Source organism: Hypomesus nipponensis, chromosome 18 (assembly GCF_054491055.1).
Source record: "Hypomesus nipponensis isolate SF chromosome 18, ASM5449105v1, whole genome shotgun sequence".
In the NCBI taxonomy this organism is placed as follows: domain Eukaryota; kingdom Metazoa; phylum Chordata; class Actinopteri; order Osmeriformes; family Osmeridae; genus Hypomesus; species Hypomesus nipponensis.
In genome coordinates this window covers 10,087,966-10,106,791 of record NC_140378.1, presented here as the reverse complement: position 1 = coordinate 10,106,791, position 18,826 = coordinate 10,087,966, and the positions used below count along the sequence as shown (strand labels likewise).

Here is an 18,826-nt window from a genome sequence, read left to right as displayed (position 1 = left end):
TAGCGCACGCCCAAACAGCGTCTAACAAGTTCTGATTAACATATCTTCAGCTTCGACATTTAAAGGAGTGCCCTGGAATTGTCAATCATCTGGTCTCTCTAAACAACATATCTATCAATATAAACATTGAACACTCTTCTCCACAATGGATGTCTCAACAGGAAAAGGTAATGCATCTTCTCTTCAACACATTCCCCAAAACTTTAAACTCTTAAATCACCCAAACTTTGTGTCGCTGGATTTCCCTCCCTGGTCAGACTAGCCCCCTAACCAACATTTCTCTAAATCCTTCACCCCTCTTAACCTAACTCCTTTTTTGCAAAAATGTAAGCTAGTCACAGGATGTTCCTTAACAATGAACAAAGGAGCTTACAATTCAACCACAATTAAAACACATTCATTTAACATACAACCCCAAATTTTATTACAATGAGGTTACATAATTGTGTTGTTTGTTGTTGACATAGTTATCTGTGGTTATCACACAGTTTGAGTCAAATGTTATGGATGTTTTCACCTGTGTAATAAATCTATCTTGTGATTGGTAATCCATAATTAATACCTACGTTGAACTGTAAAAACTGTAAATAAAAAACACAATAAAAAATTATTTTGAGAAAAGAACCTGCCTAATTGCTTAGCCAACATGAATATGTTTTAAGCTTCAGAATCCTCAGTTTTTGTATTATTGAGGCCCATTGGAGAGTCATAGTCAGATGGAACTTCAAAAAACAACTCATCATCAAAGCAAAGGTCATCTGATGGTGATGCAAGATATGGCAGACTCAAGACAAATCCTGTGAAAATGCCTCCCAGTGTTGACATACCAATTGTGGAGAAGACAGCTGCTACTTGGTAGAGGGCCTGCTCCTTTGCACTACGACCCAGGCCAGGCTGCAAACCAGGGATCAATGCCTGGAGCTCAAGAAGCTTCGGGTCCCCCTCCATGGGTGCCCTATGACTAAATATCTCATACATGCTAGGCCCATACACTTCCTCAGAGGCTGTCAGTATGGCTGCTACCCCTGCAGTGCAGGATATGAGTCCGGTCAGGCCATGTAGGTTATGTATGCCACACTGATCCTGGACCCTGAGGTGTTGAGCCAAAAAGGGGCTGAGGTATTTGTACCCCAGCATACAGGCAGTGCAGCCCATCATACCCAATGCATAAGCAGCTGCTGGGGATATCATCATATCCACACATGCCCCCACTGTCACCCCTCCAGCCAAGGTCACATTCTGGACGTCAGCCATCGTGATCTTTCCATTCTTGTTAAGCATTGCAGATAGGGCGAAGGCTGTGAGTGTGGACGCGCTCAGGCCAATAAAGGTGTGGAGAACGGCCCTGTGCTGGTCGTCTCCCTTCAGGGTCAGTGCAGAGTTGAAGGAGGGCCAGAACACCCACAGGATCAGGGTCCCCATCACAGACAGGATGTCCGAATGGTAGCTGGTGCTCTCTTTTGCATGGCCCTGATTTAAACACGGCCTGTAGAGCATGAATGTGACACCTAGGCCAAAGTAACATGCAAACAAGTGGATTAATATAGAGCCACCTGCATCGGTGATTCGTATGTACTCCAGCACAACCCATTCATTAATGGCGAAGATGGGAACCTCCAATAGGGCCATGACCAATAGTTGCACAGGGCTGGTTTTGCCTAACACGGCTCCACAAGAAATGAGCACCACAGCACAGGCAAACTCAGCATTGATCAGGTTGGCAACCCCCAGGTGGATCTTACCGTCATCGAATCTGAACTGAAAAAAACCCTGCACTAGAATAGCCCACTGGATAGAAAAGGTAGCAGTGAGGAAGTTGAAAACCATCCCTCCAAAGCCATAGAGTCTGAAAAATGCTAGGAGGCACCCAAAACCCAAGAATATCATGACCTGTATGTCAGCAAAGAAGGGGTAGTCTTGATACAGTGTGTTATCCATGGGGTTGGTGTCATTGCTCTGTAGTCTGGCATTAGCTTGGTCATCGTAGGTAACAAAGGCAGCATAGAGACTTAGGAGGAGCCCCTCCAGGACAAGCACTAGAACAGGGAGCCTGATCCGGAGACTGGTGGAACGCTTCTTCATGCTTGAAAATTTGACAGCCAAATGAGCAGCATTACTTTACTGGCTGTATATGACTGTATCACTACACAGATAAGGAAGGCAGGACATTGGTTGATCTTTCCTTCTGACTGATGATCATAAGCCACATCAGTCTAGCAGGAAACGGCTATTTGTACTTTGGCCCTCATAAGCCAGTTCTGAGAATTCAGCATGTCTGTAACCGTGACTACAGAGTAAAAGCCCCAATAAAACAACAAAATCACAAGAACAAAGACTGCATATCTGACATCCAAATGATCTTTGTAAGCTAGCTACCCGAGGTTACAGTGCCTATGTGTAGGTGTTTGTGCACATGTTTGTGTTCCCTTTCACGAAGCATTATATAATACTTCTTTGATGAAAGCATGGAGAGAAATTACCCACTAAGAGCATTATCACACTATTGTTACCAAGAGGAAAAAGTTTGTTGGACTTTGAACAGTATGCCCTTTCTTTCTGAGACTTGCGTCAAACATTTACAACTTCATGCAACAAAAACAATGGATCGTTTTTATTTTTATTTTAAACCAGGGGGGTATTCCAGGTATCGGGTTTAACAAACTCTGAGATTAACCCTGAACTCTGAGTTGAGTTACTCTAACATGGGAAACTCAGAAGATTCGGTTCCAGAAAAGCTGATATGAATTTGTTAACTCAACTCGGAGTAGCAACTCTGAGTTTAGCGCGTGCATGAATACTACCAAAAGCCAACATCTAGAGCTCCGATACTAGGATTCACCATGGCAACCGAGACAAAAAACATTGTCCTACTTCACCACACTTTAGATGTAAGTTTTATTTTGTGTTCATGGTCAATCGGAGCACATATTCCGGAAAAAAAGCAACACGGTTGTAGCAGCGTAGCCTATAGCTACAATTGGCGTGGGAGACAATCTGCTGAGTCAATGGATTTACTATTTGAATGCAATAGCCAGTCCATACATTGAACATTTAACTCCACTGTCCGTTAATATTACAGGAGAAAAAGTGGTGGACTTAAATAAAATAGGATGTTCAATGTAATATTAGGCTACATATAAAAACATACTACGAACAGGTAATGCATATTTTGATTTTAGGCTACGCTTGTGATTGTAGCCTCGACGTCACCATTATTTTAATCATATTCGACATGATACAAAGTTTAAATATAAATTGGTGCCTATTTCAACTTGTACTTTAGTAGCAGTTTCCCTCAACAGAATGCTTTTTATCTAAGGATGATGATGATGATTAAGATGACGAAGAGACATTAATGACTTCTGCCGCAAAAATGGATGCAGAGAATTGTGTATGGTAGCTACTGGTAGTTCTCTCTCCATGTAGCCTACTTTTATATACAGGCTTTTTTTGTAATTGTCAGTTACACTGACATTACGAGAATAATTAATATGAAAACGATTTGCACATTCTGACAACAGGCCCAAGGGCTGAGAATGTTACTAAAATAAATTACAGAATGTGACGCAAAACGGTAACGTTAACTTAGGTATTCATCAGGGAATTAAAGCACATTAAATCGCAATCTTAAAATCGTCTCCCAGCGTATAACTAAGCAAATAAGATTTTGTTTGAGATCGCTCGGCTGAACCAGGAAATTATATGCCATGTCTGCCAAAGCTATCGGGCTCATAAAGTGGGAGGGGATCGGTAGAAACGCAGAGTTTGGCATGGAAAACCTGCTAGCGAGCAGGTTAGTTTTACGGAGTAAGTTACCATGGAAACTTACCAAAAGGATTTCGTTAACTCTTTCTGGAACGTGGAACTCGGAGTATGCCACTTTTCAGGGTTAAACAACTCAAAGTTTTCACTAAACCCGCTACCTGGAATAGCTCCCTGGAATACCCCCCAGGGTAGCACAAATATTTACAGTTAACGTAAGCCAATTTGGGGATAATGTAAAGACTGCATTTTAGTTTGTCACCAGTCATAGCCTACTGTAGAAACTATAGTCTGCCCCTTGATATCTGCTGCTTTATGGCCCATGTCTGAAGAATTTCTTCAAGAAGAAGAATTGCCCAGCAATGTCTAACCATAATTTAGGATGTAACACATTCACAACAGTCAGCATGGAAACCTGTTCAAACTTGGATTGCACAAGTTATTGAAGTCACTGTCAACTAATATTACCTACAGTTTAAGGTTTTCTTAAAATGACAGTATACATGTCATTTCATAACTCAAGATCAAGAGAAAATCTTTATACCAAGACTGGAGCAAGAATTGGAGCAACAAAGTCCAGCCAAAATAAAAATATTGGTCTTGGTTTCTATGATAAGCATTTTGTAAGTTTTTAAGGCTTTTATTGGCAAAAACAATAAATGTATGCAAAGAGTCCACCCTTTTACAGCAGTCAGTCTGCTCTTATTTACCAATCAGACCGATAGAGTGATTTCACCTGACTAGTTTGTTCATATTTTCCGATGTGCTGATAATATGATTAGTGAAATTATGTTAGCTGTACATTTTCTGCAAGGGCTGAAAAACAGAAACACGTGTTTGCTTTGTGTTTGTTTGGGGCCAATGAAGCTTTCATTTAAAATGCATCTGACCACTCTGCACAATTATCTAGAAACAATTTGAATCAACACCACAACCACTGCAGCAGCAAACTTTTTGATACACAAAACTTATGCCACTGCCAATAGTTTTGGCCATTACTTTACAATGGATTCAACAAATAACACTTCTTCGAGGAGGCTGTAGTAAAATGACTTTAATTTATTGCATTTTGTGCAGACAAATCTATAAAATGGTTTTGGGAAACCATTAGCCATAGACGTATAAGCATTTGACATGGTAAAACAACATGGTAAAACAACTGTTTAAATAGCATTATTTAACACAATAGATAATACATATTCCTATATCTGTAAAATATTAAACTTGCATTGACACACAAAGTAAACATCTAAGCTCTAATTTGCTCTTAACCATTAATGTATTTACAGATGTCCCATCTTTGACCCTTCCCATACAGATACCCTGCACTCTCCCTTACATATTAATGTATATGTGTGTATGCGTGCACAAACACAGACACAGACACACAAACAAAACACACAAACACATACATGCATGCATACACACATTCATGCACACACACACAGAAATGCATTCACGCATGCATGAACACACGCAAATACTGAAACACACAATCACATGCACACACACAGACACACGCACACACACAGAAGCATGGTTGTGCACATGCACACACACATCATATATCTTCCTTTCCTGGGGAAGGGAACCAATAATTGTGAACACAAAACTTCTAATAACTAGTCAAGATATCTATTTTAGATCTATATTAATGTATTTTAAAAATGCATCACAATGCTCTTATGGATCAAGTATAAATACAGTATCATATGTGAAGATTTAGAAACACTAGCTCTTGTTTTTTTGTTCTTGCTCGCATTACGTGCACACACTTCTTAGGAGGATGTGGGAATAATTTACGGTTGCACACACTTCAACATTAGAAAATGGAGACTTAATTAACTTTAGTACAATGAGGTGAGATTTACTTGACTGCAATGAAAACAATACACCTACATGCATATACTTGGTTCTAACATCTGAGGAAACCAGAATTGCAAGGGAACAAAAGGGAATTCTCAGTAAAAGCTAACTACAGAATTATTCTCATATTATGAAATGTTTCAGACAATCCATATTTCTTAATCAAGAATCAATATGGAGAACAGTTATTTGAGAATAATTTGTCATGGTGAACACAAAAGGTTTAGTACAGTACAGTATGGAGCTACTAGAAGGAAGGGTCTAACTCTTGCTTCACAAGATATATCTTTAGAAAATATAAATGGTGATGGTTGTACAGTAAGTCCCCTATTCTGATGATAACACCATACTTAAATATTATGCACTGTGGCATACAGTTTACTTGGGAACCAAATAGTTATTTTTTCTTTGATAATGAGTAGCCAATCTCTTAATTCAAATTAAAGAGCCAAAACACAAAAAGTAAGAAGAAACATCTGCAATAACAGAACATAACTACTAGCATGCATGAAGGATGAAAATAATAACGATTCACTTTGCACTGCATACTTCATACTGTATGTGCTAGAACAATCACAGTGAAAAGCCAGAACCTGCTTCAACTCTAACATAAAGCCTTCACCAATATTACAAAATTGATTTAGCACTAATTAATGGAATTGGCCAAGTAATTTATGTCATTCAACAGGGTTAAAAAAACTGATTTTCTATCAAACTTAACTTTAAAGTATGGAGCTCACAGCAAAACCCAATGACACAGGGTAAGGATGCATGCATCGAAGAGCCCTTTTCAAACCCTGTTTAAGAATACAAATAATCTGACATCTTTAATATTGAATTAATATGTATTTTTTTTGCAATAGGGTTCAACTCTTGTCTGTTTGACACGATTGTTGGGAAACACCTGAATGATGGCTGCTTTCTGCAGCAATTCTGCCTCTGAGAACACTCTCAGCTCTGGGGTCATCAAACATGTTGATCACCACTGCATAAAGGCCTTATTTATCTTTGTCAAGCCCTGGTTTATAGTTACTGATCATCACTGATGAGATAAACTACCACAGTCACACTGCTGGTGGATCAGTTAGTCATTAAGTTTTAGGGGGACGTTATGCCTCTTGAAATGCCACATAACTAGGAGAAACCTTGCGAAACATTGTAGCTGAACATATATCTGTACAAGATGTAAGCAAAATCACTTGTAATAACATTCATTTAAACATAGTAATAATATACTTCCAATCAAAAGATTTGAGACACATTAGGCTCATCGTTTAACTTAAGATCCAGGTATAGTCACTCCGTTAAAATCTTGTGCAGCATTACTCACATTTAGAACAATTAGTATTAAACTAATTTCATTTGTTCAAATTGCATAAAGCCCCGGATTACAGTTTTCAACTCTTAAACACAAATTTGATCTGTAAACACATCTATTCTAGTGTAACTCTTATTTTTTCCTGAAAAATTGTGATGTACCAGTTACAGTTAGCAACATTAACAATAAGTTTAGTCACTGTCGACTGAAATAATGTGCCCCATAAATTACCCTAACCCAAGTCGCCATTGGTCTCTTATGGAAAGAAAATCAACTGGGAAAAAGCAAGAGAATAGCAGTGCAATTAATGGTCGCATTGCAGTAGCATGTGAATCATGAAGATAATGTAAAATTTAGTATCTAATTTAATCTGTACTAATGCAGTGAATGTTCTAGTCTATCACTCGACAAGTGTGGCGGTCAACAACACGGTGCTGCAACGTCATTTACCAGGTGGAGAAAAGGAGACAACATTGTGTGCCTCCATGATATAGCTTGACATCCCACTGTTTTAGTAGACACTGTATGGGTCAACAGTAACAAATGCCATGCAAACAACAATATGATTACATTGTTTCTAATGTCAAACTTTCTGACATATCCTATCATAATTATATGCCCAATTATTCTATTTACATTATTTGATTCTACTTAAATATACTCGTACAGTCTGTACAGCTAAAGGTATATATGAATATTATTTTGATTGTAGGTAGTATTTGCATGACACAATTATTTTTGTAAGTAATTTGCTGGCTGAAGATATGTTTATCATAATAATATGATACAGGGATCAGATTACCATTTTCCCTAATTCATAATTAAAATGATCAGAAATTAAGTTTAGTTCAAACACAGTCAGTCATAGGTTTTAGCTTACAATTTACAGTAATCAGCACATAAGTACATAACTTCTTGAACCATACAACCGACCCTAACCAACAGCAACCCTATTTGGATCTGCAATTATAGCTAAATATTTTCTTCATTTTCCAAGGTCCAAGGTCCACATTTGATGACTGTTACAATAGGGCATCAATCTAAATTTGACATTGAACAGTGGCTACAACTACAATTGTTGATTAGCAGTAACAACTTAGATCATGATTTTATTTTTTTAAACTTCAAGGACAGCAGAGGAAAAAAAAATACTTGTGCCAAATGACCCTGCTTGCTATTTAAGTAATTTTAACCCTGTCTACCTGCTCTTCAGCCCCATTTCCTATGGATTCCCTTACTGTTGCGTTTTGACTCAATATGTACACGTCAATTTGTATAGCAGCATTTGAAATTTCATACATCATGTTTTGAAAGTATACTCTTCACTGAAATACAGCAAACACCAAGCACTAAATATATTTTAATCTATTAAAGAATACATAAATTCAATTATTGTATTTTTTTCTCAAAACAAATAGCATACAAAAAATAATTGATATATTTATCAAGATATATTTTTATATCGTATACTCTATTTCTACCACATGGTAATAAATTACAGTGCCCTCCTTGCATACATCTAATATGTGAAACACTTGTAAATATGAGATCTACCTATATGTACATTTTGATACTTTATATTTGTTTAAAAAAATAATATGATTAAATTATTAGTACAAGGATTATGCTTTAGGCATGTCCTTCACAAATACAATATATATATATATATATATATATATATATATATATATCAAATATATATTTTTTTTTATGAATATTGTTGAATGACTTACCACCAGAAAACTGTGCCACACTAAAATCAGTCTGAACATTATTCCCATTACAGACAAGGTTGTATGAAAGTTTAGATAGATGCTGGATTCAAAATCTGCTATAATTTCATTGTTAAATTCCACTTACACATACTCCACATTTCATTTGACATTTGACTTGTACTAAAAAAGAGGTTGGTATAAAACTTTTCTTCACTGTATATGGCACGATTTGCTGTTGGTATTTGGCAAAAATTGTAGAGTTCACAATTCTAGATTGGAATTATTTTTAACCAAATAAGAAGAAAAGAATGTATTTACTCTTTGAACAAATAGTGTCAATAAATATCTTTCAATTAGTTGACGCTTTAAATCTATTGTTATAATGTATTCTGACGAATTCCATAAGGAATTTTAAAATCATTTATTATCTTCTCATGAATAAGCTATACTGTACTATTTACATAACTAATATTGAGACATTTGAGACATTCACAGTACTCCACTGTATTATAGCAATAGAGACAAACATGTAGCTACCAGTGACCATGTCATCAGGCCCTGATGAAGTGGAGCAGTTGGGGCAGGACGCTTTTAGGAATATCAAATGGCTGCACACTATTTACAGTGATCAGCACTAGGGTTAAAAGTTGAGGTCACGGTGTATCTCGCAGCATATCATTCATTTGACTTTTTCTTCTCAAACACAGATGAAAGCCACAGAGGTTCATAGCATCACAGTATAACAGCCAGGGCTGGGGTTCAACAACCAAATATATCTGAAAGAACCCTCTCTTTTAGTCACATAACTTGCCTGACTTGTGGTATATGACAATACACTTGATCAACCATGCAACTATTTCAATTTACCCAAATGAATTTACCCAAGTGTAGATTATTTATCAAAGTTCATTAAAGATGACCCCTACCCTGGTAAAAGTACACTGCCTAAGCCTCAATTGAAACCGATGGCATTTCTCTCTTTGGCATTTTAAAGCCAGGGAGCCTCAATCCTCCCAATTTCTCGTGTCACACACGGAACACGAGACAACTGCATATCACACATGGTAAGGGCATCTCAAACTGCTTCTTCTGGGCAGTGGAGAATGACACACTCACTATTCTTCATCTTAAATACTAGATAAAAAAGCTTCTGGAAAAACTAAAGCAACTGAAAAGAGTGTAAATATTTGGAGAAAGCCAGAAGGTTTTATCTCTCTCATGTTACTCTGTGCTGTGTCACCGTAGTTGCTCACTGTGGACGGATATGAGATACCATACTCAACTCAACTACCATACCCAACTGAACTTGTCCCCAAGGTGACAATTCATAGGAAGACATGTTCATTATGATTGATTAATTCTCGACCCCTCCCTTATCCTTAGCACAACCAATTTAACACAATGTACATTAGTGCTACATATAAAAGAAACGCACAGACAACACAGACAAAATGGTTGAGTTGTACTGTCAAATTAAAGGAATAAAGAAATTGTAAAAAATAAACACTTATAATCTTTTAAACTAGCCATTCCTCTCATTGAGAGGCCCACATCTCAAAAAAGAAAAACAGCCACATGACAGGTGAAACATTCAACAAGGAAAAAAGAGTTGAAAACAAAAGCCTGATGAGCAGAAATTACCATTAGGTTGGGATTAGTTGGTCTTTGGGAGTCCATTCCTGAAAGGAAATGTCCTACTTTCTCTCAGATGCTTTTTGTAAAATAAAACGTATATGCTAATGTCCTGCTATCTATCACCTGACAATTGAAGTATATAGGTGAGATGATTGCACAAATCTATAGGCTAGACAATGGTCGGAGCAAATATAAGCCTCCATATGATGCTGGTTGTGGTTGTCTGGACATAGCTCGTGCCTAAGGGGTGTGTGTACAGGGGATGACCATGATACATAGTGCAAAGTGGACTGATATGTGATGATTGATGTGGAGGTGGTGTGCGTGGAGGAGGGGGGGCACAACCCATGTAGACACAGGGGGAGGCGGGATTATGTCAGTCAGATTGTCCCTTCAGGAGTAAATGGTGATGACCTCACGTCCGCCCCCACGAACCAATAGGACCCGGTTGAGCCCCTCTGTAAGAACCTCAAGGAACTCCATGTCTGGGGGACACAACAGTGAAGGAATCTGTAGATGTGGATGTGACTGACTTACCTTCCACACCTACATGTGTGCTCTATCTTTCATACAGAAATATACTATTATCAATATCAATATTTGAGCAGTTTATCAAACATGCAACAGGATACAGTTTTCGTCGCCCATGCGGTTTTTAGGCGGTCCGGGCATGTTGAGCAGAACCAGCTTGGCCTCTTTAGACTTCTTCATGATGACCTCATTGAGGCGCAGCGCTGTATGCATGCGCCTCACATTAGACTGGTTCCTGTTGACAGTTGAAGGTCAGTCAGGAAGCAGGGGAAGACACACACATGGAGTCATCGACATACAGTAGACACATGTAACTAGGATACATCAGACCCTAATTAAAAAGGAAATTCCTTTAACAGTATCTTCTCTCTACTTGACCATTGATCAGTATTCCAACTTGTGGTGTCTTTGTAAAACAATTCAAAAGGTGTGATGTGGTGATACTTACAGGCTCTCCCACTCCCTGCAGCAGTGTCATAAAAAATTACACAGTCACTCATTGCATTGAACATACAGTATTATGTACTGTTTACATGATCCTAATCTGATATACGATTACATGCTGGCATGCAAAAAAGCTTGAACATAAACTTTGCATGTTTCAGTTTATGGCTGAAACATACAAAAATAAATATATTGTTGGATATTTTGTTTAAATTAAACAAAATATCCACTTCTATCTTGTTATTGACTTGAGCATGGTATTTCTGTTCCTCCTGTCAGGTCACTGTGTGGTCATTACAGGTCTGGGGACTGATGTAATGAGTGAACAGCACACTCACGGCTTCATGTTGAAGATATCTTTGATGCTGTCTGTGTTGGCTGCTGCCTGGCTCTTCCCTTTCTCCGCCTCTTCTGTCCAGGTCATCTGCACCTCCTGCCCTGGTGTGCCAGCGCCCCCTGGGGGCCCGGTGGGGGAGGTGGGGTTGGTGGAGGTTGGCGTGGCATTCTTATTGTGGATCAACTGCACCTGTTTGGGGCGGGAGACAGCAACAGGCTAAGAGAGGGAGACCACACAACACCATGAGAGGGTGAAGGAGAGAAAGAGACACCTGTCAGTACGGGTGAAACTCAAACGCATGAGGTGTGGAGGAACATGTCCCCAAAGAATACCCCAGCTAGAGGACACTGTCAAAGCCAGAGCATGAATGTTTGACAGATAACAGAGGATTCAGTCAGGCAGCACAGACGATACAGTCCAGTGTAGAGCAAGAAAGACCCCAGAGAATACAAGTCAGCCAATGGAAATGCGAGAGAGACTTTGTGAGCAGTTTAACGATAGCCAGATGAGGTGTGATAATGAGTGCAGGCTTTACAGAGAGATGCTTCATCTACAGAATGGGGGGTTTTCAATACCTCTTCCTCTGGTTTCTCCGCCAGGCTGGCTCCAGCAGGCTCCTCGCTGGTGCTCTGCTGGGGGCGCAGGTTAGACGGGTTCTTACGGCGGATGGAGCCACGGGACGAATCAGTGATGCTCTGGATCTAGTCACCAAAGAAACAATGTTTGGAAATTTAGGATTTAAATATAAATTGTTATTAGCGTTTGAGGCCACGTTTCGGGAAATCTTTTGAAAAGCACGGTCAAACAAGGACTTTAAATTGCTTCATCATTTCATAAGTTCCTGTGGAGCTTTATATACTGTATTTAATCACTTTATTTCAACTAATGAGAGCGATCACACCGGGCAAGTGCAGGCACAGAGATTTAATTTCCAACTCTGACTTGCTAATTATAAATCATTCCCTTGCTGCCTCCCTTGGTTGGTGGCTTTGATAATTAGATGTGATGGTGGGAGGTTGAAAACAAACAACACTAAGCAGAAGCAGAAGCCTGCTACAATATGCCATTACAATGTCACCTCCAGTTATATATTCATTCAGTTACGTAAAAAAAAACAAAAAACCTTCAAGTGATGTCTCACCTCTCTCTCCCTCTCATTCTTGGTCAAGTGCATCTGTTTGAGGATCTGCGAGCGTTGTTCCATCACCAGAGTCTTCTCATAAGTGTAGGCTGAGATGTCACTGTCATGCTGGGGGCGGGGAGATGGATAGATATTCAACACTCTAGAATACATGTTGGGACTGCTTTTTTTCCAGATCTGTCATTTGGAGGAAATGTGAGAAGTCTCACCATCTCCACCACCTCCACCTCCGCATCAATACGTAGGTGGTACAGGAAGGTGATCAGGTCCTTCTTCATCTGGATGCTGTTGTCGTCCAACTGGGCCACGGTGAAGATGCGCATCTTGCACTTCCTCCACACCTGTTAATGCAACCACATTTCTCGTGGGTGGTTCTTTTGCTAAAACTAAAATAACCCATTGGTTACTTATCATCCTCTAAACATCTGGTATCTCTCCATTCATCCTTTTTCCAAACCTTATGATATTCCCATAATGTGCAATCTTGTCATGATAATTCTTATCCTAATCGTGAGAAAACGTGGGATTCATTCCTGAGGAGCCATTGGTCACCTTGTGCTGGCGAAGAAGGAAGGGCAGCAGCATCAGCATGCCTCCATCATGGACGATCCACCACACGTCAATGTGGCCTTCAGTGAAGCGCTCACCATTGGATGGGTACGCAGCAATGTTCTTAGGGACAATCAGGGCCAAGCTGGCAGCAGTTGTCTCTCTAACCACCTCTGCATCCGGGAAGAACACATAGACCATACTGAGAACATCTCTTGCTTTCACTGTCAGATCATTATTCTCAAAAGCCTGGTAACTAACAGGAGGTCTAAACCAACAGATCCACAATATGCTCACCAACAAAGTTCCTCAAGCGCAGGTTTTCTTCAGGCTGTTTCCAGGTGCGTGGCCAGCTGACCAGCACAGTGTTGTGCTTCAGGCCTCCCAGACCCCCAACCTGGATCAGGTGCGACGTGCCATCCCTCAGGTTGGAGGAGATGACCACCTGTGAGAAGCCCTTCACTTTTTCTGTCTCCATCAGCTTCCTCAGAGCCTAGGGGGGGAGGGGGGAGATATGGTGGTCAGTGCACAGGGCTGTGGGGAGGGACAGGATTGTGTGTGCTTTAGTATGCAAATGTCATGTGTAATTACTGTATGTGTCTTGTAGGTCTATCTGAATGCCTATCCAGCACATTTTTCTGTTTGCATGCTACATTTTGTGTGTTTGTCTGTGCATATGTGTATGTGTGCATCTGTGCATCTGTGTAAGATTTGCAGGGTATGTGTGTGTGCCCTTGTGTGTAAACACTAACCTGGTCTGCCCTCTGGGCCTCTGCACTGTTGTTGAGGAAGGTGCCCTCCACAGACGTGCCAACAATAGTCAGACCCTTTCCTGCTTTCAGCTGATTGGTCAGGGACAGCATGCGGGGCTGCTCAACATTCTGCTCTGCATCCACACTCACCAGGACCAGGATCTGGGGCCTAACCAGAGGGAGTACAAACACTGCTACTGCAACTGGGACATGGGTTTGTACAGCAAAAGGACAGGAAATGATCTGCCCAGCATGGCACAGGACAGGACTGACCTGAATATGCTAATGTAAGTGAAAATGCCACATGACACAATGTTCTCCACCAGGGTTAGAGTGAACTACGAAAGTGAGTTTTATTTAGAATGTTTACAGTAAAAGTTGAACATGTTTGAAATTATTCAAATATTTTAATAAACAAAACCTAAAATATTATGGAACTGTTAAATTATTGAAATAAATTCAGAATTAATGGAACTGAAATTGAAATTACTCCAACCCTCTTCTCCACTATTGAGTCAGATCTGTTTATCTGTTTAAAAAATGATTGGTTACTTTGGAAAGTAATTAAAATGTATGATTCAAATGTCAAATGTATGTGTGTGTGTGGGGACCTCCAGTTCTTGGTATGCGGCGGTCCTTCCTCCAGCCTCATGAGGGCGAAGCGTGCAGCGCTGAGGGAGATGCCACGTATCCCATCTCCCCACTCCTTCTCCGCCCTGTCACACACACCACAGGCAGACAGGTTAAGGTGCCCCTCAGCTTGCACATCCTCATGCTGCTGTGGCTTACAGCAGCTTAACAGTCCACAGCTGTTAAACATGCTTAACCTCTAAAGAATCTAAGTAGAAACCTTTTGTCTTTAGCTAAGAACACTGGATCATTTGTGTTTGTGCTAAACAGAAAAGTCAGTCTGTGTTTTCCTTAAAGGAGCCAAGTTCATCAGTGCCACTAAGTTAATAAAACGTGATAACCCACTACAACAGACATGGCCAGACAAACTGAGAATGACAGGGTCTCTCTCTCGCTCCAGCCAAGCTTGTCTAGTTTGATGCAATAATATATATATTTTTCTGCTGATAGTCCAAGGTTATTCTCAGAGGGCTGAGAGCTAGCTCACTCACCCACAGAACTCAATGTATTTGTAGATGCAAGTAGCGATCACCATGGCAACGATGGCATAGTACCAGGAACAGATGAACATGAGCGACAGACACAAGCTCATGCCCAGGAAGGAGAGAGCCCTGCAGGGGACAGGAAGTCACAATATCAGTCTGTTGCTAACTGCTGCTACATTCACACCAGAGGGAGATGGTGACAATAGTGAACACAGATTGGGGACAGGATATATATGTCATATTTAGTCTGTTGCTATTGTGTTGCTGCCAGTAAAGATAAACAAAATCATAGTCTCCAAATTCCCATTGTGACAAACAGGTAGCCTCGTCTGCCCCAAAGTGTGCCCTCTTCAGCTATATTTCACAGCCGTTACAAAACTGTAATTTCGGACAGCATGTTTAAATACTAACTGACCAGTGGTAGAACTTGAATCGAGGTCTCCAGTTTGGGGTTCTCAGTAGAGTCTGCAGGGCACAGGCCAAGTTGACAAACATGTAGCACATCAAGAAGAACCTAAAGAGGAGAACAACTTTGAGCATCAGTAGTCCTGTCCAGTACAGATTTAGGGCAGTAATTAGAAGAACAACCATTAAGGGACTGGAATAAGAAGATTAGCCAAGATTAGCCTTACATGGACAGGATGGGAGCCACAGCATCTAAGGAGGCAATGATGATGCCAATCTCACAGATACTGGCTGTGAGAAGCAAGGCCCATGTGGGCTCCCCATTGGCCTTTCCATGGCCAAACACCTATGAGACACAAAACACAGACATTCAACCTGAATGTACACCCACACATGAGCACAAAGCTAACACTCACACAGTATGACACACGGGCATTTTATGCGCAAAACATTTACACATGCAAATACAGGCCCAGGCCCCCTCCTCAAACACATTCCCCCTCCACCTTGTAGCTACTTTCTCAAGCTCTGAAATACAGTTGAGGTGTTCCAGCCCTCATTCAGGTCACATTGGTCCCCCATGCATGGTCATTAATCATTGCTGTCTCAAACGCTGCAGACAGGTCTGCTGCTCTGCCTGGACTGCTGGTCCTTTTTTAATCAGTGGGCGCTAGACAGCTCCCTTCACAGCACGTCAACTTGAGGTCGGACTGTTAGTCTGGCCATGCATAGGTAATCACCGCTTTCTACTGAAACTATTTGCTTATCTAAGTTGAGTAAACCATAGTCTAGTAAGTGTGTGGATGTGTGCGTGTGTACTGAACAATCTCTGTGTGTGTGTGTGTGTGGTATGGTTCTACGTGATGTGTGTACTCACTCTCAGGAAAGGGATGATGCCATCGCGAGAGATAGCCTGGAGGAGACGTGGCGCTCCGGTCAAACTCTGAAGCCCCGCCCCACAAGTAGAGAAGAAGGAGCCAATCACAATGACCCAAGGGGAAGGCCATGCCAGTGTACCTATCACAAGGTTACCATTGACCCCTTCACCAAACCTAAGGGAGAACATGAGGATTGATGATAAACAGACTCTTTTACATGTGTACTAATTGGTAATGCCTTCTGCACATTTGAACATAAAGCTTCTTAACTTGAAGTAGATCAAAACAAATGTAACTGGAGAAATACTTTTGGAAGTTTGGAATAGAAAAATGACTCACTTGTCCCTCAGGACAACTCCTTCAATGCAAGCTCCAAACAGCACCACAGCAGACATGTCTGGAAGGAGCGATTAAGGACGAAATGATCTCCACTCTTTGGTCAAAACTACAAACAAATCTCCATGTTTTACTTTTACAAATGTAAAATTGAAAAAAATGGAATGTGAATTAGTTAGGAAGAACAGTGATGGTTACAGAGGACAGTACATCATTCAGCACCACGGCCACTCGTGAGCCTGCTGATAAAGGATACACACTATAGATGTGGTTGTGATGGCAGCGATGGTGCCAATGGGGATGGACTTCTGGGCATCACGCAGGTCTCCAGAGCGGTTGGAGCCAGCCATGATACCTGGTAGGTAGACAGGCAGGATGATGACAGGATGTGTTTAACCCAAACATCTGACAGAGACACCTTTTCCTTACATCTTTGCTTTACACGGTATAAATACAAACGGTTTTCATCTAACTTCATCAGATAGTTTTTGATCAGATGAGGTACAACAAAAACAAACGACTTGTCAAAGTCTATGCTTGATTTATTTTTCTTAATTTAGAGTGCAATCTTGCTGTAATGTCACAGAACAACAACAAAGTTGATTTATACTGTTCTATGCGTGGCTGTTGGTAGTGGGACTGTGACTCATGTATTCCCCAGAATTTCTGCTGATGCGTTTTTTTGGCAAAACGTCCACTTCCTCTAGTTTCGCCTCACTCAACTTCACTTGTGTCATCAGTTTGTAGAAAATATTTGAATCTACTCACATTTGGCATCAGGGAGAGAAACTCCCTATTCACTCTTCATGCTTTTTTATACTATAAAGGTGCTCTGCAAAGTACATCCAAAGGCATGACTACTGCCCCAAACAAAGTATTTTCAGTACTGACAAAGCCAATGGTACAGATATGGAACATATCATGTTCAGATAATGGACTCAGAGCAGTGTTCATTGTATAAGACTGCCTACTGTGGCTGACCTGTGACGGAGGGGAAGTAGATCCCCACCAGCAGGGTGAAGAAGCTAGTGATGTCAGCCAGGACGTAGCGGTTGCTGTTGGTCATGGGAGCATCAGGGTCCGCTACGGACGGCACCCCACGTTTCTCCAAGACATCACCCTTATCCAGGTAGTAACCAAACAGGTTCTCTGTAACACAATGAGAGGAAATGGTTTGAGGGTGAACAGTAGGTATCCTAAGTATCCTTAAGTATAAGTATCAGTATCCTTTAAGTATTTTAAAAGCCCTAAACATGCCCTTTAATGACTACTGCTTGATGTGATTGGATCTGGTCCTGCATGCCAGACTGGATGGGATCCCACCTGCCAGGATGCCGCTGGCGACCCCTGGAATGCCCTGGATCTCCGTCACGTTGTTGTTGACAAAGAAATCATCACAGGTGGCGTTCAGGAAGGGCGAGTCACAGAATATGCGCCACAGCTTGGTGGTGACGGTACCGTTGTCTTTCTCGATGACCTTGGCACACACGTCGAAGCCCTTGGAGATCAGTGTTCGATTTCCCAACACACAGATGCTGTAGAGCATAGCAGACACAGCATTACTGCCCCTAGGTTCCAGTAAATGATGGTTATGCAAGAGCCACTAATAGGGGTAGATGTTACCTATAGAAGATTTATAAGAAGCTCTTCCTCCTCTATAAGTTAGATCAGGAAGAAAATTTACTCACGGGAAGTCTGGAGGATCGATGGCAGTCTTGATGACTCCAGCGTACACAGCCACAATGGACAGGATGACACAGGCCAAGAAAAGCAGGGCCAACTTGTTTACATATTTGACCCCCACAAACACCACCAGGGCCATGAGACTGAGCACGATGGTGCCGTACACACGCATGTTGTTGAGCAGGGCCGCCTCGGCCTCGGGCCCCTCCAGGCCCTCCAGCTTAAAGATGGCTGCCTGGGGTAAGATGTAGATCTGGGAGAGGAAGAGAGAGAGGGACGAGTTGGGAGGAAGAATATTATCTATTTGTATTTTATATTAATGTTCTTACCTTGCTTCTATCATCTTAACTGTAGCACGT

The 18,826-nt window shown here is 41.0% G+C and overlaps 2 protein-coding genes across 3 annotated transcripts in view; both read right to left on the bottom strand.

Annotated features, from left to right (window-relative positions):
- Nucleotides 1-202: 202 nt before the first annotated feature.
- On the bottom strand, nt 203-2,082 carry rh50 (Rh50-like protein). Its single transcript, XM_084679228.1, has one exon. The coding sequence runs from the start codon at nt 2,080-2,082 to the stop codon at nt 658-660; it is 1,425 nt and encodes a 474-aa protein (XP_084535354.1). The 3' UTR covers nt 203-657.
- Nucleotides 2,083-10,116: 8,034 nt separating this feature from the next.
- The window catches only part of slc12a5b (solute carrier family 12 member 5b), a 38,264-nt gene continuing 29,554 nt past the window's right edge, over nt 10,117-18,826 (bottom strand). The window contains exons 7-26 of one of the 2 annotated variants that reach the window (XM_084679223.1): nt 18,473-18,720; nt 18,108-18,319; nt 17,766-17,933; nt 17,041-17,139; nt 16,788-16,845; nt 16,448-16,622; nt 15,798-15,916; nt 15,581-15,679; nt 15,172-15,291; nt 14,662-14,766; nt 14,051-14,219; nt 13,596-13,791; nt 13,302-13,471; nt 12,959-13,090; nt 12,750-12,857; nt 12,184-12,309; nt 11,610-11,797; nt 11,276-11,290; nt 10,929-11,062; nt 10,117-10,781 (exon numbers count right to left, since the gene is read on the bottom strand). In XM_084679223.1, coding sequence (XP_084535349.1) covers nt 10,690-10,781; nt 10,929-11,062; nt 11,276-11,290; nt 11,610-11,797; nt 12,184-12,309; nt 12,750-12,857; nt 12,959-13,090; nt 13,302-13,471; nt 13,596-13,791; nt 14,051-14,219; nt 14,662-14,766; nt 15,172-15,291; nt 15,581-15,679; nt 15,798-15,916; nt 16,448-16,622; nt 16,788-16,845; nt 17,041-17,139; nt 17,766-17,933; nt 18,108-18,319; nt 18,473-18,720 — 2,733 coding nt within the window. In that variant the 3' untranslated portion in view covers nt 10,117-10,689. The remainder of the gene's footprint in view (nt 10,782-10,928; nt 11,063-11,275; nt 11,291-11,609; nt 11,798-12,183; nt 12,310-12,749; nt 12,858-12,958; nt 13,091-13,301; nt 13,472-13,595; nt 13,792-14,050; nt 14,220-14,661; nt 14,767-15,171; nt 15,292-15,580; nt 15,680-15,797; nt 15,917-16,447; nt 16,623-16,787; nt 16,846-17,040; nt 17,140-17,765; nt 17,934-18,107; nt 18,320-18,472; nt 18,721-18,826) is intronic. The other variant, XM_084679224.1, reaches the window with a different exon arrangement.

Bases quoted from the DNA above. Each gene is read 5' to 3' on its own strand.
- rh50 (XM_084679228.1), bottom strand. From the start codon at position 2,082: ATGAAGAAGCGTTCCACCAGTCTCCGGATCAGGCTCCCTGTTCTAGTG.